The sequence below is a fragment of the Salvelinus alpinus genome, chromosome 6 (genome assembly GCF_045679555.1).
Source record: "Salvelinus alpinus chromosome 6, SLU_Salpinus.1, whole genome shotgun sequence".
Classification (NCBI taxonomy): Eukaryota; Metazoa; Chordata; class Actinopteri; order Salmoniformes; family Salmonidae; genus Salvelinus; species Salvelinus alpinus.
In genome coordinates this window covers 95,876,789-95,904,288 of record NC_092091.1, presented here as the reverse complement: position 1 = coordinate 95,904,288, position 27,500 = coordinate 95,876,789, and the positions used below count along the sequence as shown (strand labels likewise).

Here is a 27,500-nt window from a genome sequence, read left to right as displayed (position 1 = left end):
TTATGGTCTACCTGTAGTTATATTATGGTCTATTAACACTAGTCTACCTGTAGTTATATTAGGGTCTATTAACACTAGTCTACCTGTAGTTATATTATGGTCTATTAACACTAGTCTACCTGTAGTTATATTATGGTCTACCTGTAGTTATATTATGGACTATTAACACTAGTCTACCTGTAGTTATATTATGGTCTATTAACACTAGTCTACCTGTAGTTATATTATGGACTATTAACACTAGTCTATCTGTAGTTATATTATGGACTATTAACACTAGTCTACCTGTAGTTATATTATGGTCTACCTGTAGTTATATTATGGTCTATTAACACTAGTCTACCTGTAGTTATATTATGGTCTATTAACACTAGTCTACCTGTAGTTATATTATGGTCTACCAACACTAGTCTACCTGTAGTTATATTATGGACTATTGACACTAGTCTACCTGTAGTTATATTATGGTCTACCTGTAGTTATATTATGGTCTATTAACACTAGTCTACCTGTAGTTATATTAGGATCTATTAACACTAGTCTACCTGTAGTTATATTATGGTCTATTACCACTAGTCTACCTGTAGTTATATTATGGTCTACCTGTAGTTATATTATGGACTATTAACACTAGTCTACCTGTAGTTATATTATGGTCTATTAACACTAGTCTACCTATAGTTATATTAGGGTCTATTAACACTAGTCTACCTGTAGTTATATTATGGTCTATTAACACTAGTCTACCTGTAGTTATATTATGGTCTACCTGTAGTTATATTATGGTCTATTAACACTAGTCTACCTGTAGTTATATTATGGTCTACCTGTAGTTATATTATGGTCTACCTGTAGTTATATGATGGTCTACCTGTAGTTATATTATGGTCTACCTGTAGTTATATTATGGTCTATTAACACTAGTCTACCTGTAGTTATATTATGGACTATTAACACTAGTCTACCTGTAGTTATATTATGGACTATTAACACTAGTCTACCTGTAGTTATATTATGGTCTATTAACACTAGTCTACCTGTAGTTATGTTATGGACTATTAACACTAGTCTACCTGTAGTTATATTATGGTCTATTAACACTAGTCTACCTGTAGTTATATTATGGTCTATTAACACTAGTCTACCTGTAGTTATATTATGGACTATTAACACTAGTCTACCTGTAGTTATATTATGGTCTATTAACACTAGTCTACCTGTAGTTATATTATGGTCTATTAACACTAGTCTACCTGTAGTTATATTATGGACTATTAACACTAGTCTACCTGTAGTTATATTATGGTCTATTAACACTAGTCTACCTGTAGTTATATTATGGTCTATTAACACTAGTCTACCTGTAGTTATATTATGGACTATTAACACTAGTCTAACTGTAGTTATATTATGGTCTATTAACACTAGTCTACCTGTAGTTATATTATGGTCTATTAACACTAGTCTACCTTTAGTTATATTATGGTCTACCTGTAGTTATATTATGGTCTACTTGTAGTTATATTAGGGTCTATTAACACTAGTCTACCTGTAGTTATATTATGGTCTATTAACACTAGTCTACCTGTAGTTATATTATGGACTATTAACACTAGTCTACCTGTAGTTATATTATGGTCTATTAACACTAGTCTACCTGTAGTTATATTATGGACTACCTGTAGTTATATTATGGTCTATTAACACTAGTCTACCTGTAGTTATATTATGGTCTATTAACACTAGTCTACCTGTAGTTATATTATGGACTATTAACACTAGTCTACCTGTAGTTATATTATGGTCTATTAACACTAGTCTACCTGTAGCCTGTAGTTATATTATGGTCTATTAACACTAGTCTACCTGTAGTTATATTATGGTCTATTAACACTAGTCTACCTGTAGTTATATTATGGTCTACCTGTAGTTATATTATGGTCTACTTGTAGTTATATTAGGGTCTATTAACACTAGTCTACCTGTAGTTATATTATGGTCTATTAACACTAGTCTACCTGTAGTTATATTATGGACTATAAACACTAGTCTACCTGTAGTTATATTATGGTCTATTAACACTAGTCTACCTGTAGTTATATTATGGACTATTAACACTAGTCTACCTGTAGTTATATTATGGACTATTAACACTAGTCTACCTGTAGTTATATTATGGTCTACCTGTAGTTATATTATGGTCTATTAACACTAGTCTACCTGTAGTTATATTATGGTCTATTAACACTAGTCTACCTGTAGTTATATTATGGTCTACCAACACTAGTCTACCTGTAGTTATATTATGGACTATTGACACTAGTCTACCTGTAGTTATATTATGGTCTACCTGTAGTTATATAATGGTCTATTAACACTAGTCTACCTGTAGTTATATTAGGGTCTATTAACACTAGTCTACCTGTAGTTATATTATGGTCTATTAACACTAGTCTACCTGTAGTTATATTATGGTCTACCTGTAGTTATATTATGGACTATTAACACTAGTCTACCTGTAGTTATATTATGGTCTATTAACACTAGTCTACCTGTAGTTATATTATGGACTATTAACACTAGTCTACCTGTAGTTATATTATGGACTATTAACACTAGTCTACCTGTAGTTATATTATGGTCTACCTGTAGTTATATTATGGTCTATTAACACTAGTCTACCTGTAGTTATATTATGGTCTATTAACACTAGTCTACCTGTAGTTATATTAAGGTCTACCAACACTAGTCTACCTGTAGTTATATTATGGACTATTGACACTAGTCTACCTGTAGTTATATTATGGACTATTAACACTAGTCTACCTGTAGTTATATTATGGACTATTAACACTAGTCTACCTGTAGTTATATTATGGTCTACCTGTAGTTATATTATGGTCTATTAACACTAGTCTACCTGTAGTTATATTATGGTCTATTAACACTAGTCTACCTGTAGTTATATTAAGGTCTACCAACACTAGTCTACCTGTAGTTATATTATGGACTATTGACACTAGTCTACCTGTAGTTATATTATGGTCTACCTGTAGTTATATTATGGTCTATTAACACTAGTCTACCTGTAGTTATATTAGGGTCTATTAACACTAGTCTACCTGTAGTTATATTATGGTCTATTACCACTAGTCTACCTGTAGTTATATTATGGTCTACCTGTAGTTATATTATGGACTATTAACACTAGTCTACCTGTAGTTATATTATGGTCTATTAACACTAGTCTACCTGTAGTTATATTAGGGTCTATTAACACTAGTCTACCTGTAGTTATATTATGGTCTATTAACACTAGTCTACCTGTAGTTATATTATGGTCTACCTGTAGTTATATTATGGTCTATTAACACTAGTCTACCTGTAGTTATATTATGGTCTACCTGTAGTTATATTATGGTCTACCTGTAGTTATATTATGGTCTACCTGTAGTTATATTATGGTCTACCTGTAGTTATATTATGGTCTATTAACACTAGTCTACCTGTAGTTATATTATGGACTATTAACACTAGTCTACCTGTAGTTATATTATGGTCTATTAACACTAGTCTACCTGTAGTTATATTATGGACTATTAACACTAGTCTACCTGTAGTTATATTATGGTCTATTAACACTAGTCTACCTGTAGTTATGTTATGGACTATTAACACTAGTCTACCTGTAGTTATATTATGGTCTATTAACACTAGTCTACCTGTAGTTATATTATGGTCTATTAACACTAGTCTACCTGTAGTTATATTATGGACTATTAACACTAGTCTACCTGTAGTTATATTATGGTCTATTAACACTAGTCTACCTGTAGTTATATTATGGTCTATTAACACTAGTCTACCTGTAGTTATATTATGGACTATTAACACTAGTCTACCTGTAGTTATATTATGGTCTATTAACACTAGTCTACCTGTAGTTATATTATGGTCTATTAACACTAGTCTACCTGTAGTTATATTATGGTCTATTAACACTAGTCTACCTGTAGTTATATTATGGTCTATTAACACTAGTCTACCTGTAGTTATATTATGGACTATTAACACTAGTCTACCTGTAGTTATATTATGGACTATTAACACTAGTCTACCTGTAGTTATATTATGGTCTATTAACACTAGTCTACCTGTAGTTATGTTATGGACTATTAACACTAGTCTACCTGTAGTTATATTATGGTCTATTAACACTAGTCTACCTGTAGTTATATTATGGTCTATTAACACTAGTCTACCTGTAGTTATATTATGGACTATTAACACTAGTCTACCTGTAGTTATATTATGGTCTATTAACACTAGTCTACCTGTAGTTATATTATGGACTATTAACACTAGTCTACCTGTAGTTATATTATGGTCTATTAACACTAGTCTACCTGTAGTTATATTATGGTCTATTAACACTAGTCTACCTGTAGTTATATTATGGTCTACCAACACTAGTCTACCTGTAGTTATATTATGGACTATTGACACTAGTCTACCTGTAGTTATATTATGGTCTACCTGTAGTTATATTATGGTCTATTAACACTAGTCTACCTGTAGTTATATTAGGGTCTATTAACACTAGTCTACCTGTAGTTATATTATGGTCTATTAACACTAGTCTACCTGTAGTTATATTATGGTCTACCTGTAGTTATATTATGGACTATTAACACTAGTCTACCTGTAGTTATATTATGGTCTATTAACACTAGTCTACCTGTAGTTATATTATGGACTATTAACACTAGTCTACCTGTAGTTATATTATGGACTATTAACACTAGTCTACCTGTAGTTATATTATGGTCTATTAACACTAGTCTACCTGTAGTTATATTATGGTCTACCTGTAGTTATATTATGGTCTATTAACACTAGTCTACCTGTAGTTATATTATGGTCTATTAACACTAGTCTACCTGTAGTTATATTACGGTCTATTAACACTAGTCTACCTGTAGTTATATTATGGTCTATTAACACTAGTCTACCTGTAGTTATATTATGGTCTATTAACACTAGTCTACCTGTAGTTATATTATGGTCTACCAACACTAGTCTACCTGTAGTTATATTATGGACTATTGACACTAGTCTACCTGTAGTTATATTATGGTCTACCTGTAGTTATATTATGGTCTATTAACACTAGTCTACCTGTAGTTATATTAGGGTCTATTAACACTAGTCTACCTGTAGTTATATTATGGTCTATTACCACTAGTCTACCTGTAGTTATATTATGGTCTACCTGTAGTTATATTATGGACTATTAACACTAGTCTACCTGTAGTTATATTATGGTCTATTAACACTAGTCTACCTGTAGTTATATTAGGGTCTATTAACACTAGTCTACCTGTAGTTATATTATGGTCTATTAACACTAGTCTACCTGTAGTTATATTATGGTCTACCTGTAGTTATATTATGGTCTATTAACACTAGTCTACCTGTAGTTATATTATGGTCTACCTGTAGTTATATTGTGGTCTATTAACACTAGTCTACCTGTAGTTATATTATGGTCTATTAACACTAGTCTACCTGTAGTTATATTATGGTCTATTAACACTAGTCTACCTGTAGTTATATTATGGTCTATTAACACTAGTCTACCTGTAGTTATATTATGGTCTATTAACACTAGTCTACCTGTAGTTATATTATGGTCTACCTGTAGTTATATTATGGTCTATTAACACTAGTCTACCTGTAGTTATATTATGGTCTATTAACACTAGTCTACCTGTAGTTATATTACGGTCTATTAACACTAGTCTACCTGTAGTTATATTATGGTCTATTAACACTAGTCTACCTGTAGTTATATTATGGTCTATTAACACTAGTCTACCTGTAGTTATATTATGGTCTACCAACACTAGTCTACCTGTAGTTATATTATGGACTATTGACACTAGTCTACCTGTAGTTATATTATGGTCTACCTGTAGTTATATTATGGTCTATTAACACTAGTCTACCTGTAGTTATATTAGGGTCTATTAACACTAGTCTACCTGTAGTTATATTATGGTCTATTACCACTAGTCTACCTGTAGTTATATTATGGTCTACCTGTAGTTATATTATGGCCTATTAACACTAGTCTACCTGTAGTTATATTATGGTCTATTAACACTAGTCTACCTGTAGTTATATTAGGGTCTATTAACACTAGTCTACCTGTAGTTATATTATGGTCTATTAACACTAGTCTACCTGTAGTTATATTATGGTCTACCTGTAGTTATATTATGGTCTATTAACACTAGTCTACCTGTAGTTATATTATGGTCTACCTGTAGTTATATTATGGTCTACCTGTAGTTATATTATGGTCTACCTGTAGTTATATTATGGTCTACCTGTAGTTATATTATGGTCTATTAACACTAGTCTACCTGTAGTTATGTTATGGACTATTAACACTAGTCTACCTGTAGTTATATTATGGTCTATTAACACTAGTCTACCTGTAGTTATATTATGGTCTATTAACACTAGTCTACCTGTAGTTATATTATGGACTATTAACACTAGTCTACCTGTAGTTATATTATGGTCTATTAACACTAGTCTACCTGTAGTTATATTATGGTCTATTAACACTAGTCTACCTGTAGTTATATTATGGTCTATTAACACTAGTCTACCTGTAGTTATATTATGGTCTACCAACACTAGTCTACCTGTAGTTATATTATGGACTATTGACACTAGTCTACCTGTAGTTATATTATGGTCTACCTGTAGTTATATTATGGTCTATTAACACTAGTCTACCTGTAGTTATATTAGGGTCTATTAACACTAGTCTACCTGTAGTTATATTATGGTCTATTAACACTAGTCTACCTGTAGTTATATTATGGTCTACCTGTAGTTATATTATGGACTATTAACACTAGTCTACCTGTAGTTATATTATGGTCTATTAACACTAGTCTACCTGTAGTTATATTAGGGTATATTAACACTAGTCTACCTGTAGTTATATTATGGTCTATTAACACTAGTCTACCTGTAGTTATATTATGGTCTACCTGTAGTTATATTATGGTCTATTAACACTAGTCTACCTGTAGTTATATTATGGTCTACCTGTAGTTATATTATGGTCTACCTGTAGTTATATTATGGTCTACCTGTAGTTATATTATGGTCTACCTGTAGTTATATTATGGTCTATTAACACTAGTCTACCTGTAGTTATATTATGGACTATTAACACTAGTCTACCTGTAGTTATATTATGGTCTATTAACACTAGTCTACCTGTAGTTATATTATGGACTATTAACACTAGTCTACCTGTAGTTATATTATGGTCTATTAACACTAGTCTACCTGTAGTTATGTTATGGACTATTAACACTAGTCTACCTGTAGTTATATTATGGTCTATTAACACTAGTCTACCTGTAGTTATATTATGGTCTATTAACACTAGTCTACCTGTAGTTATATTATGGACTATTAACACTAGTCTACCTGTAGTTATATTATGGTCTATTAACACTAGTCTACCTGTAGTTATATTATGGTCTATTAACACTAGTCTACCTGTAGTTATATTATGGTCTATTAACACTAGTCTACCTGTAGTTATATTATGGTCTATTAACACTAGTCTACCTGTAGTTATATTATGGTCTACCTGTAGTTATATTATGGTCTATTAACACTAGTCTACCTGTAGTTATATTATGGTCTATTAATACTAGTCTACCTGTAGTTATATTATGGTCTATTAACACTAGTCTACCTGTAGTTATATTATGGTCTATTAACACTAGTCTACCTGTAGTTATATTATGGTCTATTAACACTAGTCTACCTGTAGTTATATTATGGTCTACCAACACTAGTCTACCTGTAGTAATATTATGGACTATTGACACTAGTCTACCTGTAGTTATATTATGGTCTATTAACACTAGTCTACCTGTAGTTATATTAGGGTCTATTAACACTAGTCTACCTGTAGTTATATTATGGTCTATTAACACTAGTCTACCTGTAGTTATATTATGGTCTACCTGTAGTTATATTATGGACTATTAACACTAGTCTACCTGTAGTTATATTATGGTCTATTAACACTAGTCTACCTGTAGTTATATTAGGGTCTATTAACACTAGTCTACCTGTAGTTATATTATGGTCTATTAACACTAGTCTACCTGTAGTTATATTATGGTCTACCTGTAGTTATATTATGGTCTATTAACACTAGTCTACCTGTAGTTATATTATGGTCTACCTGTAGTTATATTATGGTCTACCTGTAGTTATATTATGGTCTACCTGTAGTTATATTATGGTCTACCTGTAGTTATATTATGGTCTATTAACACTAGTCTACCTGTAGTTATATTATGGACTATTAACACTAGTCTACCTGTAGTTATATTATGGTCTATTAACACTAGTCTACCTGTAGTTATATTATGGACTATTAACACTAGTCTACCTGTAGTTATATTATGGTCTATTAACACTAGTCTACCTGTAGTTATGTTATGGACTATTAACACTAGTCTACCTGTAGTTATATTATGGTCTATTAACACTAGTCTACCTGTAGTTATATTATGGTCTATTAACACTAGTCTACCTGTAGTTATATTATGGACTATTAACACTAGTCTACCTGTAGTTATATTATGGTCTATTAACACTAGTCTACGTGTAGTTATATTATGGTCTATTAACACTAGTCTACCTGTAGTTATATTATGGTCTATTAACACTAGTCTACCTGTAGTTATATTATGGTCTATTAACACTAGTCTACCTGTAGTTATATTATGGTCTACCTGTAGTTATATTATGGTCTATTAACACTAGTCTACCTGTAGTTATATTATGGTCTATTAATACTAGTCTACCTGTAGTTATATTATGGTCTATTAACACTAGTCTACCTGTAGTTATATTATGGTCTATTAACACTAGTCTACCTGTAGTTATATTATGGTCTATTAACACTAGTCTACCTGTAGTTATATTATGGACTATTAACACTAGTCTACCTGTAGTTATATTATGGACTATTAACACTAGTCTACCTGTAGTTATATTATGGTCTACCTGTAGTTATATTATGGTCTATTAACACTAGTCTACCTGTAGTTATATTATGGTCTATTAATACTAGTCTACCTGTAGTTATATTATGGTCTATTAACACTAGTCTACCTGTAGTTATATTATGGTCTATTAACACTAGTCTACCTGTAGTTATATTATGGTCTATTAACACTAGTCTACCTGTAGTTATATTATGGACTATTAACACTAGTCTACCTGTAGTTATATTAGGAACTATTAACACTAGTCTACCTGTAGTTATATTATGGACTATTAACACTAGTCTACCTGTAGTTATATTATGGTCTACCTGTAGTTATATTATGGTCTATTAACACTAGTCTACCTGTAGTTATATTATGGTCTATTAATACTAGTCTACCTGTAGTTATATTATGGTCTATTAACACTAGTCTACCTGTAGTTATATTATGGTCTATTAACACTAGTCTACCTGTAGTTATATTAAGGTCTATTAACACTAGTCTACCTGTAGTTATATTATGGTCTATTAACACTAGTCTACCTGTAGTTATATTATAGTCTATTAACACTAGTCTACCTGTAGTTATATTATGGTCTACCTGTAGTTATATTATGGACTATTAACACTAGTCTACCTGTAGTTATATTATGGTCTATTAACACTAGTCTACCTGTAGTTATATTATGGACTATTAACACTAGTCTACCTGTAGTTATATTATGGTCTATTAACACTAGTCTACCTGTAGTTATATTATGGACTATTAACACTAGTCTACCTGTAGTTATATTATGGTCTACTTGTAGTTATATTATGGTCTATTAACACTAGTCTACCTGTAGTTATATTATGGTCTATTAACACTAGTCTACCTGTAGTTATATTATGGACTATTAACACTAGTCTACCTGTAGTTATATTATGGTCTATTAACACTAGTCTACCTGTAGTTATATTATGGTCTATTAACACTAGTCTACCTGTAGTTATATTATGGTCTATTAACACTAGTCTACCTGTAGTTATATTATGGACTATTAACACTAGTCTACCTGTAGTTATATTATGGTCTACCTGTAGTTATATTATGGTCTATTAACACTAGTCTACCTGTAGTTATATTATGGTCTATTAACACTAGTCTACCTGTAGTTATATTATGGACTATTAACACTAGTCTACCTGTAGTTATATTATGGTCTATTAACACTAGTATACCTGTAGTTATATTATGGTCTATTAACACTAGTCTACCTGTAGTTATATTATGGACTATTAACACTAGTCTACCTGTAGTTATATTATGGTCTATTAACACTAGTCTACCTGTAGTTATATTATGGTCTATTAACACTAGTCTACCTGTAGTTATATTATGGTCTATTAACACTAGTCTACCTGTAGTTATATTATGGTCTATTAACACTAGTCTACCTGTAGTTATATTATGGTCTATTAACACTAGTCTACCTGTAGTTATATTATGGTCTATTAACACTAGTCTACCTGTAGTTATATTATGGACTATTAACACTAGTCTACCTGTAGTTATATTATGGTCTATTAACACTAGTCTACCTGTAGTTATATTATGGACTATTAACACTAGTCTACCTGTAGTTATATTATGGTCTACCTGTAGTTATATTATGGTCTACCTGTAGTTATATTATGGTCTATTAACACTAGTCTACCTGTAGTTATATTATGGTCTATTAACACTAGTCTACCTGTAGTTATATTATGGTCTATTAACACTAGTCTACCTGTAGTTATATTATGGTCTATTAACACTACTCTTCCTGTAGTTATATTATGGTCTATTAACACTAGTCTACCTGTAGTTATATTATGGTCTATTAACACTACTCTTCCTGTAGTTATATTATGGTCTACCAACACTAGTCTACCTGTAGTTATATTATGGTCTATTAACACTAGTCTACCTGTAGTTATATTATGGTCTATTAACACTAGTCTACCTGTAGTTATATTATGGTCTATTAACACCAGTCTACCTGTAGTTATATTATGGTCTATTAACACTAGTCTACCTGTAGTTATATTATGGTCTATTAACACTAGTCTACCTGTAGTTATATTATGGTCTATTAACACTAGTCTACCTGTAGTTATATTATGGTCTATTAACACTAGTCTACCTGTAGTTATATTATGGTCTATTAACACTAGTCTACCTGTAGTTATATTATGGTCTATTAACACTAGTCTACCTGTAGTTATATTATGGTCTATTAACACTAGTCTACCTGTAGTTATATTATGGTATATTAACACTAGTCTACCTGTAGTTATATTATGGTCTATTAACACTAGTCTACCTGTAGTTATATTATGGTCTATTAACACTAGTCTACCTGTAGTTATATTATGGTCTATTAACACTAGTCTACCTGTAGTTATATTATGGTCTATTAACACTAGTCTACCTGTAGTTATATTATGGTCTACCAACACTAGTCTACCTGTAGTTATATTATGGACTATTGACACTAGTCTACCTGTAGTTATATTATGGTCTACCTGTAGTTATATTATGGTCTATTAACACTAGTCTACCTGTAGTTATATTAGGGTCTATTAACACTAGTCTACCTGTAGTTATATTATGGTCTATTAACACTAGTCTACCTGTAGTTATATTATGGTCTACCTGTAGTTATATTATGGACTATTAACACTAGTCTACCTGTAGTTATATTATGGTCTATTAACACTAGTCTACCTGTAGTTATATTAGGGTATATTAACACTAGTCTACCTGTAGTTATATTATGGTCTATTAACACTAGTCTACCTGTAGTTATATTATGGTCTACCTGTAGTTATATTATGGTCTATTAACACTAGTCTACCTGTAGTTATATTATGGTCTACCTGTAGTCATATTATGGTCTACCTGTAGTTATATTATGGTCTACCTGTAGTTATATTATGGTCTACCTGTAGTTATATTATGGTCTATTAACACTAGTCTACCTGTAGTTATATTATGGACTATTAACACTAGTCTACCTGTAGTTATATTATGGTCTATTAACACTAGTCTACCTGTAGTTATATTATGGACTATTAACACTAGTCTACCTGTAGTTATATTATGGTCTATTAACACTAGTCTACCTGTAGTTATGTTATGGACTATTAACACTAGTCTACCTGTAGTTATATTATGGTCTATTAACACTAGTCTACCTGTAGTTATATTATGGTCTATTAACACTAGTCTACCTGTAGTTATATTATGGACTATTAACACTAGTCTACCTGTAGTTATATTATGGTCTATTAACACTAGTCTACCTGTAGTTATATTATGGTCTATTAACACTAGTCTACCTGTAGTTATATTATGGTCTATTAACACTAGTCTACCTGTAGTTATATTATGGTCTATTAACACTAGTCTACCTGTAGTTATATTATGGTCTACCTGTAGTTATATTATGGTCTATTAACACTAGTCTACCTGTAGTTATATTATGGTCTATTAATACTAGTCTACCTGTAGTTATATTATGGTCTATTAACACTAGTCTACCTGTAGTTATATTATGGTCTATTAACACTAGTCTACCTGTAGTTATATTATGGTCTATTAACACTAGTCTACCTGTAGTTATATTATGGTCTACCAACACTAGTCTACCTGTAGTAATATTATGGACTATTGACACTAGTCTACCTGTAGTTATATTATGGTCTATTAACACTAGTCTACCTGTAGTTATATTAGGGTCTATTAACACTAGTCTACCTGTAGTTATATTATGGTCTATTAACACTAGTCTACCTGTAGTTATATTATGGTCTACCTGTAGTTATATTATGGACTATTAACACTAGTCTACCTGTAGTTATATTATGGTCTATTAACACTAGTCTACCTGTAGTTATATTAGGGTCTATTAACACTAGTCTACCTGTAGTTATATTATGGTCTATTAACACTAGTCTACCTGTAGTTATATTATGGTCTACCTGTAGTTATATTATGGTCTATTAACACTAGTCTACCTGTAGTTATATTATGGTCTACCTGTAGTTATATTATGGTCTACCTGTAGTTATATTATGGTCTACCTGTAGTTATATTATGGTCTACCTGTAGTTATATTATGGTCTATTAACACTAGTCTACCTGTAGTTATATTATGGACTATTAACACTAGTCTACCTGTAGTTATATTATGGTCTATTAACACTAGTCTACCTGTAGTTATATTATGGACTATTAACACTAGTCTACCTGTAGTTATATTATGGTCTATTAACACTAGTCTACCTGTAGTTATGTTATGGACTATTAACACTAGTCTACCTGTAGTTATATTATGGTCTATTAACACTAGTCTACCTGTAGTTATATTATGGTCTATTAACACTAGTCTACCTGTAGTTATATTATGGACTATTAACACTAGTCTACCTGTAGTTATATTATGGTCTATTAACACTAGTCTACGTGTAGTTATATTATGGTCTATTAACACTAGTCTACCTGTAGTTATATTATGGTCTATTAACACTAGTCTACCTGTAGTTATATTATGGTCTATTAACACTAGTCTACCTGTAGTTATATTATGGTCTACCTGTAGTTATATTATGGTCTATTAACACTAGTCTACCTGTAGTTATATTATGGTCTATTAATACTAGTCTACCTGTAGTTATATTATGGTCTATTAACACTAGTCTACCTGTAGTTATATTATGGTCTATTAACACTAGTCTACCTGTAGTTATATTATGGTCTATTAACACTAGTCTACCTGTAGTTATATTATGGACTATTAACACTAGTCTACCTGTAGTTATATTATGGACTATTAACACTAGTCTACCTGTAGTTATATTATGGTCTACCTGTAGTTATATTATGGTCTATTAACACTAGTCTACCTGTAGTTATATTATGGTCTATTAATACTAGTCTACCTGTAGTTATATTATGGTCTATTAACACTAGTCTACCTGTAGTTATATTATGGTCTATTAACACTAGTCTACCTGTAGTTATATTATGGTCTATTAACACTAGTCTACCTGTAGTTATATTATGGACTATTAACACTAGTCTACCTGTAGTTATATTAGGAACTATTAACACTAGTCTACCTGTAGTTATATTATGGACTATTAACACTAGTCTACCTGTAGTTATATTATGGTCTACCTGTAGTTATATTATGGTCTATTAACACTAGTCTACCTGTAGTTATATTATGGTCTATTAATACTAGTCTACCTGTAGTTATATTATGGTCTATTAACACTAGTCTACCTGTAGTTATATTATGGTCTATTAACACTAGTCTACCTGTAGTTATATTAAGGTCTATTAACACTAGTCTACCTGTAGTTATATTATGGTCTATTAACACTAGTCTACCTGTAGTTATATTATAGTCTATTAACACTAGTCTACCTGTAGTTATATTATGGTCTACCTGTAGTTATATTATGGACTATTAACACTAGTCTACCTGTAGTTATATTATGGTCTATTAACACTAGTCTACCTGTAGTTATATTATGGACTATTAACACTAGTCTACCTGTAGTTATATTATGGTCTATTAACACTAGTCTACCTGTAGTTATATTATGGACTATTAACACTAGTCTACCTGTAGTTATATTATGGTCTACTTGTAGTTATATTATGGTCTATTAACACTAGTCTACCTGTAGTTATATTATGGTCTATTAACACTAGTCTACCTGTAGTTATATTATGGACTATTAACACTAGTCTACCTGTAGTTATATTATGGTCTATTAACACTAGTCTACCTGTAGTTATATTATGGTCTATTAACACTAGTCTACCTGTAGTTATATTATGGTCTATTAACACTAGTCTACCTGTAGTTATATTATGGACTATTAACACTAGTCTACCTGTAGTTATATTATGGTCTACCTGTAGTTATATTATGGTCTATTAACACTAGTCTACCTGTAGTTATATTATGGTCTATTAACACTAGTCTACCTGTAGTTATATTATGGACTATTAACACTAGTCTACCTGTAGTTATATTATGGTCTATTAACACTAGTCTACCTGTAGTTATATTATGGTCTATTAACACTAGTCTACCTGTAGTTATATTATGGACTATTAACACTAGTCTACCTGTAGTTATATTATGGTCTATTAACACTAGTCTACCTGTAGTTATATTATGGTCTATTAACACTAGTCTACCTGTAGTTATATTATGGTCTATTAACACTAGTCTACCTGTAGTTATATTATGGTCTATTAACACTAGTCTACCTGTAGTTATATTATGGTCTATTAACACTAGTCTACCTGTAGTTATATTATGGTCTATTAACACTAGTCTACCTGTAGTTATATTATGGACTATTAACACTAGTCTACCTGTAGTTATATTATGGTCTATTAACACTAGTCTACCTGTAGTTATATTATGGACTATTAACACTAGTCTACCTGTAGTTATATTATGGTCTACCTGTAGTTATATTATGGTCTACCTGTAGTTATATTATGGTCTATTAACACTAGTCTACCTGTAGTTATATTATGGTCTATTAACACTAGTCTACCTGTAGTTATATTATGGTCTATTAACACTAGTCTACCTGTAGTTATATTATGGTCTATTAACACTACTCTTCCTGTAGTTATATTATGGTCTATTAACACTAGTCTACCTGTAGTTATATTATGGTCTATTAACACTACTCTTCCTGTAGTTATATTATGGTCTACCAACACTAGTCTACCTGTAGTTATATTATGGTCTATTAACACTAGTCTACCTGTAGTTATATTATGGTCTATTAACACTAGTCTACCTGTAGTTATATTATGGTCTATTAACACCAGTCTACCTGTAGTTATATTATGGTCTATTAACACTAGTCTACCTGTAGTTATATTATGGTCTATTAACACTAGTCTACCTGTAGTTATATTATGGTCTATTAACACTAGTCTACCTGTAGTTATATTATGGTCTATTAACACTAGTCTACCTGTAGTTATATTATGGTCTATTAACACTAGTCTACCTGTAGTTATATTATGGTCTATTAACACTAGTCTACCTGTAGTTATATTATGGTCTATTAACACTAGTCTACCTGTAGTTATATTATGGTATATTAACACTAGTCTACCTGTAGTTATATTATGGTCTATTAACACTAGTCTACCTGTAGTTATATTATGGTCTATTAACACTAGTCTACCTGTAGTTATATTATGGTCTATTAACACTAGTCTACCTGTAGTTATATTATGGTCTATTAACACTAGTCTACCTGTAGTTATATTATGGTCTATTTGTGTCTACCTTTCTCTGTGTGTGTGTGTGTGTGTGTGTGTGTGTGTGTGTGTGTGTGTGTGTGTGTGTGTGTGTGTGTGTGTGTGTGTGTGTGTGTGTGTGTGTGTGTGTGTGTGTGTGTGTGTGTGTGTGTGTGTGTGTGTTATCATGTTGTGTGTGTGTTATCATGTTGTGTGTGTGTGTTAACATGATGTGTGTGTTTACGTGTCTCTCCTCTCCAGTCGTCTCCACTCCAACAACCTGTTGTGTGACTGTCACGTGTCCTGGTTGTCAGAGTGGTTGAGACAGCGTCCCCGTCTGGGTCTCTACACACAGTGCATGTCCCCTCCGACCATGAGGGGACACAACGTGGCTGAGGTCCAGAAGAAAGAGTTCCTATGTACAGGTAATGGGGTGTGTGTGTGTGTGTGTGTGTGTGTGTGTGTGTGTGTGTGTGTGTGTGTGTGTGTGTGTGTGTGTGTGTGTGTGTGTGTGTGTGTGTGTGTGTGTGTGTGTGTGTGTGTGTGTGTGTGTGTGTGTGTGTGTGTGTGTGTGTAACTAACTATACTTGTACCAGAATTCCCCACAATAATACTAAACAAACAAACATTTGACCAACTGGGGACATTTTGTTAGTCCCCACAAGGTCAAATGCTATTTCTTGGGCGTTTAGGGTTAGATTTAGGAGCTAGGATTAGATTTAGGAGCTAGGGTTAGGAGCTAGGGTTAGAAGCTAGGGTTAGGGTTAGGAGCTAGGGATAGGAGCTAGGGTTAGGAGCTAGGGTTAGGAGGTAGGGTTAGGAGCTAGGGTTAGGAGGTAGGGTTAGGAGGTAGGGTTAGGGTTAGGAGCTAGGGTTAGAAGCTAGGGTTAGGGTTAGGAGCTAGGGTTAGCAGGTAGGGTTAGGAGCTAGGGTTAGGGTTAGGAGCTAGGGTTAGAAGCTAGGGTTAGAAGCTAGGGTTAGGGTTAGGAGCTAGGGTTAGAAGCTAGGGTTAGGGTTAGGAGCTAGGGTTAGGAGCTAGGGTTAGGGTTAGGAGCTAGGGTTAGGAGGTAGGGTTAGGAGCTAGGGTTAGGAGCTAGGGTTAGGAGCTAGGGTTAGGAGCTAGGGTTAGAAGCTAGGGTTAGGGTTAGGAGCTAGGGTTAGGAGGTAGGGTTAGGAGCTAGGGTTAGGAGCTAGGGTTAGGAGCTAGGGTTTATTTTTTTTATTTTTTTATTATTATTATTATTATTATTTTATTATTTTTTTTTCACCTTTATTTAACCAGGTAGGCTAGTTGAGAACAAGTTCTCATTTGCAACTGCGACCTGGCCAAGATAAAGCATAGCAGTGTGAACAGACAACACAGAGTTACACATGGAGTAAACAATAAACAAGTCAATAACATGGTAGAAAAAAAGAGAATCTATATACAATGTGTGCAAAAGGCATGAGGTAGGCAATAAATCGAATAATTACAATTTAGCAGATTAACACTGGAGTGATAAATCATCAGATGATCATGTGCAAGAAGAGATACTGGTGTGCAAAAGAGCAGAAAAGTAAATAAATAAAAGCAGTATGGGGGGTGAGGTAGGTAAATTGGGTGGGTAGTTTACAGATGGACTATGTACAGCTGCAGCGATCGGTTAGCTGCTCGGATAGCAGATTTTTAAAGTTGTTGAGGGAGATAAAAGTCTCCAACTTCAGAGATTTTTGCAATTCGTTCCAGTCGCAGGCAGCAGAGAACTGGAAGGAAAGGCGTCCAAATGAGGTTTTAGCTTTAGGGATGATCAGTGAGATACACCTGCTGGAGCGCGTGCTGCGGGTGGGTGTAGCCATCGTGACCAGTGAACTGAGATAAGGCGGCACTTTACCTAGCATAGCCTTGTAGATGACCTGGAGCCAGTGGGTCTGACAACGAACATGTAGCGAGGGCCAGCCGACTAGGGCATACAGGTCGCAGTGGTGGGTCGTATAAGGTGCTTTAGTAACAAAACGAATGGCACTGTGATAAACTGCATCCAGTTTGCTGAGTAGAGTGTTGGAAGCTATTTTGTAGATGACATCGCCGAAGTCGAGGATCGGTAGGATAGTCAGTTTTACTAGGGTAAGTTTGGCGGCGTGAGTGAAGGAGGCTTTGTTGCGGAATAGAAAGCCGATTCTTGATTTGATTTTGGATTGGAGATGGGTTAGGGTTAGGAGCTAGGGTTAGGAGCTAGGGTTAGGAGGTAGGGTTAGGAGGTAGGGTTAGGAGGTAGGGTTAGGAGGTAGGGTTAGGGTTTGGAGCTAGGGTTAGGAGCTAGGGTTAGGAGCTAGGGTTAGGAGCTAGGGTTAGGAACTAGGGTTAGGAGCTAGGGTTAGGAGCTAGGGTTAGGAGCTAGGGTTAGGAGCTAGGGTTAGGAGCTAGGGTTAGGTTTAGGGTTAGGAGCTAGGGTTAGGAGCTAGGGTTAGGAGCTAGGGTTAGGAGGTAGGGTTAGGAGCTAGGGTTGGGAGCTAGGGTTAGGGTTAGGAGCTAGGGTTAGGAGCTAGGGTTAGGGTTAGGAGCTAGGGTTAGGGTTAGGAGCTAGGGTTAGGGTTAGGAGCTAGGGTTAGGGCTAGGGTTAGGTTTAGGGTTAGGTTTAGGAGCTAGGGTTAGGGTTAGGTTTAGGGTTAGGTTTAGGAGCTAGGGTTAGGAGCTAGGGTTAGGAGCTAGGGTTAGGTTTAGGGTTAGGTTTAGGGTTAGGTTTAGGGTTAGGTTTAGGTTTAGGGTTAGGAGCTAGGGTTAGGAGCTAGGGTTAGGTTTAGGGTTAGGTTTAGGGTTAGGTTTAGGTTTAGGTTTAGGGTTAGGAGCTAGGGTTAGGGAAAATAGGATTTTGAATGGGACTTAATTGTATGTCCCCACAAGTTAGCTGTACAATACTGTGTGTCTCCATGTCTTCATCTCTCTCCATAATGTTTCTGTGTGTGTGTGTGTGTGTGTGTGTGTGTGTGTGTGTGTGTGTGTGTGTGTGTGTGTGTGTGTGTGCGTGTGCGTGTGCGTGTGCGCGTGCGCGTGCATGTGTGTGTGTGTGTTTGTGTGTGTGTGTGTGTGTGCGTGTGTGTTTAGGCCACCAGTCGTCCCCTTCCTGCAGTGTTCTCCAGTGTCCTGAGTCGTGTACCTGCAGTAACAACATAGTGGACTGTAGAGGAAAGAGCCTTACTGAAATACCTGGCAACCTGCCTGAGACCATCACAGAGATGTAAGACACAACACACACACCTGGCAACCTGCCTGAGACCATCACAGAGATGTAAGACACACACACACACCTGGCAACCTGCCTGAGACCATCACAGAGATGTAAGACACACACACACACACCTGGCAACCTGCCTGAGACCATCACAGAGATGTAAGACACAACACACACACCTGGCAACCTGCCTGAGACCATCACAGAGACACACACACCTGGCAACCTGCCTGAGACCATCACAGAGATGTAAGACACACACACACACACCTGGCAACCTGCCTGAGACCATCACAGAGATGTAAGATACAAACACACCTGGCAACCTGCCTGAGACCATCACAGAGATGTAAGACACACACACACCTGGCAACCTGCCTGAGACCATCACAGACACACACAACACCTGGCAACCTGCCTGAGACCATCACAGACACACACAACACCTGGCAACCTGCCTGAGACCATCACAGACACACACAACACCTGGCAACCTGCCTGAGACCATCACAGAGATGTAAGACACACACACACACACCTGGCAACCTGCCTGAGACCATCACAGAGATGTAAGACACAACACAAACCTGGCAACCTGCCTGAGACCATCACAGAGATGTAAGACACACACACACCTGGCAACCTGCCTGAGACCATCACAGAGACACACACACCTGGCAACCTGCCTGAGACCATCACAGAGACAGACACACACACACAAACCTGGCAACCAGCCTGAGACGATCACAGAGATGTAAGATACACACATACCTGGCAGCCTGCCTGAGACCATCACAGAGACACACACACCTGGCAACCTGCCTGAGACCATGACAGACACACACACACCTGGCAACCTGCCTGAGACCATCACAGAGACACACACACACCTGGCAACCGACGCTGTACATCTCTTTCTCTAAATGCCAGCGGTAGAGAGAGAGAGAGTAGAGTCAGTGTAGCTCAGTAGTAGGAAGGTGTTCCTAATGTTTAGTAAAGTCAGTGTAACTCAGTAGTAGGAAGGTGTTCCTAATGTTTAGTAAAGTCAGTGTATCTCAGTGGTAGGAAGGTGTTCCTAATGTTTAGTAAAGTCAGTGTTCCTAATGTTTAGTAAAGTCAGTGTTACTCAGTAGTAGGAAGGTGTTCCTAATGTTTAGTAAAGTCAGTGTATCTCAGTAGTAGGAAGGTGTTCCTAATGTTTAGTAAAGTCAGTGTTCTCAGTAGTAGGAAGGTGTTCCTAATGTTTAGTAAAGTCAGTGTAACTCAGTAGTAGGAAGGTGTTCCTAATGTTTAGTAAAGTCAGTGTAACTCAGTAGTAGGAAGGTGTTCCTAATGTTTAGTAAAGTCAGTGTTACTCAGTAGTAGGAAGGTGTTCCTAATGTTTAGTAAAGTCAGTGTAACTCAGTAGTAGGAAGGTGTTCTTAATGTTTAGTAAAGTCAGTGTAACTCAGTAGTAGGAAGGTGTTCCTAATGTTTAGTAAAGTCAGTGTAACTCAGTAGTAGGAAGGTGTTCCTAATGTTTAGTAAAGTGCGTATCTGTTGTTGTTCTAGTCGGCTGGAACAGAATTCTATCAAGAGTCTTCCTGCCGGAGCCTTCTCTCCGTACAAGAAGCTACGCAGAATGTAAGGAGCTGTTTCAGACAATAACTGGGTCTGTCTCTCTGGGTCTGTCTCTCTGGGTCTGTCTCTCTGGGTCTGTCTCTCTGGGTCTGTCTCTCTGGGTCTGTCTGTCTGGGTCTGTCTCTCTGGGTCTGTCTGTCTGGGTCTGTCTCTCTGGGTCTGTCTCTCTGGGTCTGTCTGTCTGGGTCTGTCTCTCTGGGTCTGGGTCTGTCTCTCTGGGTCTGTCTCTCTGGGTCTGTCTCTCTGGGTCTGTCTGTCTCTCTGGGTCTGTCTCTCTGGGTCTGTCTCTCTGGGTCTGTCTCTCTGGGTCTGTCTCTCTGGGTCTGTCTCTCTGGGTCTGTCTCTCTGGGTCTGTCTGTCTCTGTCTCTCTGGGTCTGTCTCTCTGGGTCTGTCTCTCTGGGTCTGTCTGTCTGGGTCTGTCTCTCTGGGTCTGTCTGTCTGGGTCTGTCTGTCTGGGTCTGTCTCTCTGGGTCTGTCTGTCTGGGTCTGTCTCTCTGGGTCTGTCTCTCTGGGTCTGTCTGTCTGGGTCTGTCTCTCTGGGTCTGTCTGTCTGGGTCTGTCTCTCTGGGTCTGTGTCTCTGGGTCTGTCTCTCTGGGTCTGTCTGTCTGGGTCTGTCTCTCTGGGTCTGTCTCTCTGGGTCTGTCTGTCTGGGTCTGTCTCTCTGGGTCTGTCTGTCTGGGTCTGTCTCTGTGGGCTGTGTGTCTGTCGGGTCTGTGTCTGTGGGTGTGTGTCTGTGGGTCTGTGTCTGTGGGTCTGTCTCTCTGGGTGCGTGTCTGTGGGCTGTGTGTCTGTGGGTGCTGTGTCTGTGGGTCTGTCTCTCTGGGTGCGTGTCTGTCGGGTGTGTGTCTGTGGGTCTGTGTCTCTGGGTCTGTGTGTCGTGGGTCTGTGTCTGTGGGTGTGTGTCTGTGGGTCTGTGTCTCTGGGTGTGTGTCTGTGGGTCTGTGTCTCTGGGTCTGTCTGTCTGGGTCTGTCTCTCGGGTGTGTGTCTGTGGGTCTGTGTCTGTGGGTCTGTGTCTGTGGGTCTGTGTCTGTGGGTGCGTGTCTGCGGGTGTGTGTCTGTGGGTCTGTCTCTGTGGGTGTGTGTCTGTGGGTGTGTGTCTGTGGGTGTGTCTGTCTGGGTCTGTCTCTCTGGGTCTGTCTGTCTCTCTGGGTCTGTCTGTCTGGGTCTGTCTCTCTGGGTCTGTCTGTCTGGGTCTGTCTCTCTGGGTCTGTCTCTCTGGGTCTGTCTCTCTGGGTCTGTCTGTCTGGGTCTGTCTCTCTGGGTCTGTCTGTCTGGGTCTGTCTCTCTGGGTCTGTCTCTCTGGGTCTGTCTGTCTGGGTCTGTCTCTCTGGGTCTGTCTCTCTGGGTCTGTCTCTCTGGGTCTGTCTCTCTGGGTCTGTCTGTCTGGGTCTGTCTCTCTGGGTCTGTCTCTCTGGGTCTGTCTCTCTGGGTCTGTCTCTCTGGGTCTGTCTCTCTGGGTCTGTCTGTCTGGGTCTGTCTCTCTGGGTCTGTCTCTCTGGGTCTGTCTCTCTGGGTCTGTCTCTCTGGGTCTGTCTCTCTGGGTCTGTCTCTCTGGGTCTGTCTCTCTGGGTCTGTCTGTCTGTCTCTGTCTCTCTGGGTCTGTCTGTCTGGGTCTGGGTCTGTCTCTATCTCTCTGGGTCTGTCTGTCTCTCCGTACAAGAAGCTACGCAGAATGTAAGGAGCTGTTTCAGACAATAACAGACTGTACATATTCACCTCACTGTCTTCCGTCTACTGGGCTATAACATCTGGGTCTGTCTGTCTCTGTCTCTCTGGGTCTATCTCTCTGGGTCTGTCTGTCTCTGTCTCTCTGGGTCTGTCTGTCTGGGTCTGTCTGTCTCTGTCTCTCTGGGTCTTTCTCTCTGGGTCTGTCTGTCTCTATCTCTCGGTCTCTATAACATCTGGGTCTGTCTGTCTCTGTCTCTCTGGGTCTGTCTCTCTGGGTCTGTCTGTCTCTGTCTCTCTGGGTCTGTCTCTGTCTCTGTCTCTCTGGGTCTGTCTCTCTCGGTCTGTCTGTCTCTGTCTTTCTGGGTCTGTCTCTCTGGGTCTGTCTGTTTCTGTCTCTCTGGGTCTGTCTGTCTCTATCTCTCTGGGTCTGTCTGTCTCTGTCTCTCTGGGTCTGTCTGTCTCTATCTCTCTGGGTTTGTCTGTCTCTGTCTCTCTGGGTTTGTCTGTCTCTGTCTCTCTGGGTCTGTCTGTCTCTGTCTATCTGGGTCTGTCTGTCTCTGTCTCTCTGGGTCTGTCTGTCTCTGTCTCTCTGGGTCTGTCTGTCTCTGTCTCTCTGGGTTTGTCTGTCTCTGTCTCTCTGGGTTTGTCTGTCTCTGTCTCTCTGGGTCTGTCTGTCTCTGTCTCTCTGGGTCTGTCTGTCTCTGGGTCTGTCTGTCTCTGTCTCTCTGGGTCTGTCTGTCTCTGGGTCTGTCTGTCTCTGTCTCTCTGGGTCTGTCTGTCTCTGGGTTTGTCTGTCTCTGTCTCTCTGGGTCTGTCTGTCTCTCTGGGTCTGTCTGTCTCTGTCTCTCTGGGTCTGTCTGTCTCTGTCTCTCTGGGTCTGTCTGTCTCTGTCTCTCTGGGTCTGTCTGTCTCTATCTCTCTGGGTCTGTCTGTCTCTGTCTCTCTGGGTCTGTCTGTCTCTGGGTCTGTCTGTCTCTGTCTCTCTGGGTCTGTCTGTCTCTGGGTCTGTCTGTCTCTGTCTCTCTGGGTCTGTCTGTCTCTGGGTCTGTCTGTCTCTGTCTCTCTGGGTCTGTCTGTCTCTGTCTCTCTGGGTCTGTCTCTCTGGGTCTGTCTGTCTCTCTGGGTCTGTCTCTCTGGGTCTGTCTCTGTCTCTCTGGGTCTGTCTCTGTCTCTCTGGGTCTGTCTGTCTTCAGTCTATTGGGCTATAATACATGTATATGTTGAACACTTTCTCTCTCTGTCAATTTTTCAATTTCAATTTAAAGGCTTTATTGGCATGGGAAACATATGTCTCTCTCTCTCTGTCTCTCTCCCTCTCTCTCTCTGTGTCCCTCTCTCTCTCTCTCTGTGTGTCTCTCTCTCTCTCTCTCTGTCTCTCTCTCTCTCTGTCTCTCTCTCTCTCTCTCTCTCTCTCTCTCTCTCTCTCTCTCTCTCTCTCTCTCTACCTCTCTACCTCTCTCTCTCTCTCTCTCTCTCTCTCTCTCTCTCTCTCTCTCTCTCTCTCTCTCTCTCTCTCTCTCTCTCTCTCTCTCTCTCTCTCTCTCTCTCTCTCTCTCTCTCTCTCTCTCTCTCTCTCTCTCTCTCTCTCTCTCTCTCTCTCTCTCTCTCTCTCTCTCTCTCTCTCTCTCTCTCTCTCTCTCTCTCTCTCTCTCTCTCTCTCTCTCTCTCTCTCTCTCTCTCCAGAGATCTCAGTAATAACCAGATATCAGAACTGGCCCCAGATGCTTTCCAAGGCCTGAGATCTCTCAACTCTCTGTGCGTATTCAACCCTCTAGCTACAACACACACACACACACACACACACACACACACACACACACACACACACACACACACACACACACACACACACACACACACACACACACACACACACACACACACACACACACCTTAAGAACCCCTCTATTGACGTTGTTGTTGTATTGTTGTGTTGTTGTTGTGTCCAGGGTCCTCTATGGGAATAAGATCACGGAAATCTCCAAAGGATTGTTGGAGGGACTGTTCTCTCTGCAGCTACTGTGAGTACCCCACACACCTGACATAACACCCTATGTGTTTATAACCCTATGTGTTTATAACCCTGTGTGTTTATAACACATTAGCGTGTTTCTGTGTGTTTCAGGCTGTTGAATGCTAATAAGATAGCGTGTTTCTATGTGTTTCAGGCTGTTGAATGCTAATAAGATAGCGTGTTTCTATGTGTTTCAGGCTGTTCAATGCTAATAAGATAGCGTGTTTCTATGTGTTTCAGGCTGTTCAATGCTAATAAGATAGCGTGTTTCTATGTGTTTCAGGCTGTTGAATGCTAATAAGAAAGCGTGTTTCTATGTGTTTCAGGCTGTTGAATGCTAATAAGATAGCGTGTTTCTATGTGTTTCAGGCTGTTGAATGCTAATAAGATAACGTGTTTCTATGTGTTTCAGGCTGTTGAATGCTAATAAGATAGCGTGTTTCTATGTGTTTCAGGCTGTTAAATGCTAATAAGATAGCGTGTTTCTATGTGTTTCAGGCTGTTGATTGCTAATAAGATAGCGTGTTTCTATGTGTTTCAGGCTGTTGAATGCTAATGAGATAGCGTGTTTCTATGTGTTTCAGGCTGTTGAATGCTAATGAGATAGCGTGTTTCTATGTGTTTCAGGCTGTTGATTGCTAATAAGATAGCGTGTTTCCATGTGTTTCAGGCTGTTGAATGCTAATAAGATAGCGTGTTTCTATGTGTTTCAAGCTGTTGAATGCTAATAAGATAGCGTGTTTCTATGTGTTTCAGGCTGTTGAATGCTAATAAGTTAGCGTGTTTCTATGTGTTTCAGGCTGTTAAATGCTAATAAGATAGCGTGTCTGCGTGTGGATGCGTTCCAGGACCTCCACAACCTCAACTTGCTCTCTCTATACGACAACAAACTGCAGACCATCGCTAAGGGAACCTTTGCTTCACTACGAGCCATACAGACCCTGTACGTACACACACACATAAACACACACACACACACACACACACACACACACACACACACACACACACACACACACACACACACACATAGAGACACACACACACACACACATAAACATAAACTGAGTCACTGGGATACTTAGGGAAGACGTGGTCTGAAATTAAAGACTGAGTCACTGGGATACTTAGGGAAGACGTGGTCTGATACTAACGACTGAGTCACTGGGATACTTAGGGAAGACGTGGTCTGATACTAAAGACTGAGTCACTGGGATACTTAGGGAAGACGTGGTCTGATACTAAAGACTGAGTCACTGGGATACTTAGGGAAGACGTGGTCTGATACTAAAGACTGAGTCACTGGGATACTTAGGGAATACGTGGTCTGATACTAAAGACTGAGTCACTGGGATACTTAGGGAAGACGTGGTCTGATACTAAAGACTGAGTCACTGGGATACTTAGGGAAGACGTGGTCTGAAACTAAAGACTGAGTCACTGGGATACTTAGGGAAGACGTGGTCTGATACTAAAGACTGAGTCACTGGGATACTTAGGGAAGACGGGGTCTGATACTAAAGACTGAGTCACTGGGATACTTAGGGAAGACGTGGTCTGATACTAAAGACTGAGTCACTGGGATACTTAGGGAAGACGTGGTCTGATACTAAAGACTGAGTCACTGGGATACTTAGGGAAGACGGGGTCTGATACTAAAGACTGAGTCACTGGGATACTTAGGGAAGATGTGGTCTGATACTAAAGACTGAGTCACTGGGATACTTAGGGAAGACGTGGTCTGATACTAAAGACTGAGTCACTGGGATACTTAGGGAAGACGTGGTCTGATACTAAAGACTGAGTCACTGGGATACTTAGGGAAGACGTGGTCTGAAACTAAAGACTGAGTCACTGGGATACTTAGGGAAGACGTGGTCTGATACTAAAGACTGAGTCACTGGGATACTTAGGGAAGACGTGGTCTGATACTAAAGACTGAGTCACTGGGATACTTAGGGAAGACGTGGTCTGATACTAAAGACTGAGTCACTGGGATACTTAGGGAAGACGTGGTCTGATACTAAAGACTGAGTCACTGGGATACTTAGGGAAGACGTGGTCTGAAACTAAAGACTGAGTCACTGGGATACTTAGGGAAGACGGGGTCTGAAACTAACGACTGAGTCACTGGGATACTTAGGGAAGACGTGGTCTGATACTAAAGACTGAGTCAATGGGATACTTAGGGAAGACGGGGTCTGATACTAAAGACTGAGTCACCGGGATACTTAGGGAATACGTGGTCTGATACTAAAGACTGAGTCACTGGGATACTTAGGGAAGACGTGGTCTGATACTAAAGACTGAGTCACTGGGATACTTAGGGAAGACGTGGTCTGAAACTAAAGACTGAGTCACTGGGATACTTAGGGAAGACGTGGTCTGATACTAAAGACTGAGTCACTGGGATACTTAGGGAAGACGTGGTCTGATACTAAAGACTGAGTCACTGGGATACTTAGGGAAGACGTGGTCTGATACTAAAGACTGAGTCACTGGGATACTTAGGGAAGACGGGGTCTGATACTAAAGACTGAGTCACCGGGATACTTAGGGAATACGTGGTCT

At 38.0% G+C, this 27,500-nt stretch overlaps 1 protein-coding gene across 6 annotated transcripts in view; it reads left to right on the top strand.

Annotated features, from left to right (window-relative positions):
* Nucleotides 1–27,500, top strand: part of slit2 (slit homolog 2 (Drosophila)) — a 270,241-nt gene that overhangs the window by 147,683 nt on the left and 95,058 nt on the right. For all 6 annotated transcript variants that reach the window (XM_071408462.1, XM_071408457.1, XM_071408459.1 and 3 more), the window contains exons 8-13: nt 16,677–16,840; nt 19,498–19,630; nt 21,176–21,247; nt 24,599–24,670; nt 24,865–24,936; nt 25,729–25,872. In XM_071408462.1, coding sequence (XP_071264563.1) covers nt 16,677–16,840; nt 19,498–19,630; nt 21,176–21,247; nt 24,599–24,670; nt 24,865–24,936; nt 25,729–25,872 — 657 coding nt within the window. The remainder of the gene's footprint in view (nt 1–16,676; nt 16,841–19,497; nt 19,631–21,175; nt 21,248–24,598; nt 24,671–24,864; nt 24,937–25,728; nt 25,873–27,500) is intronic.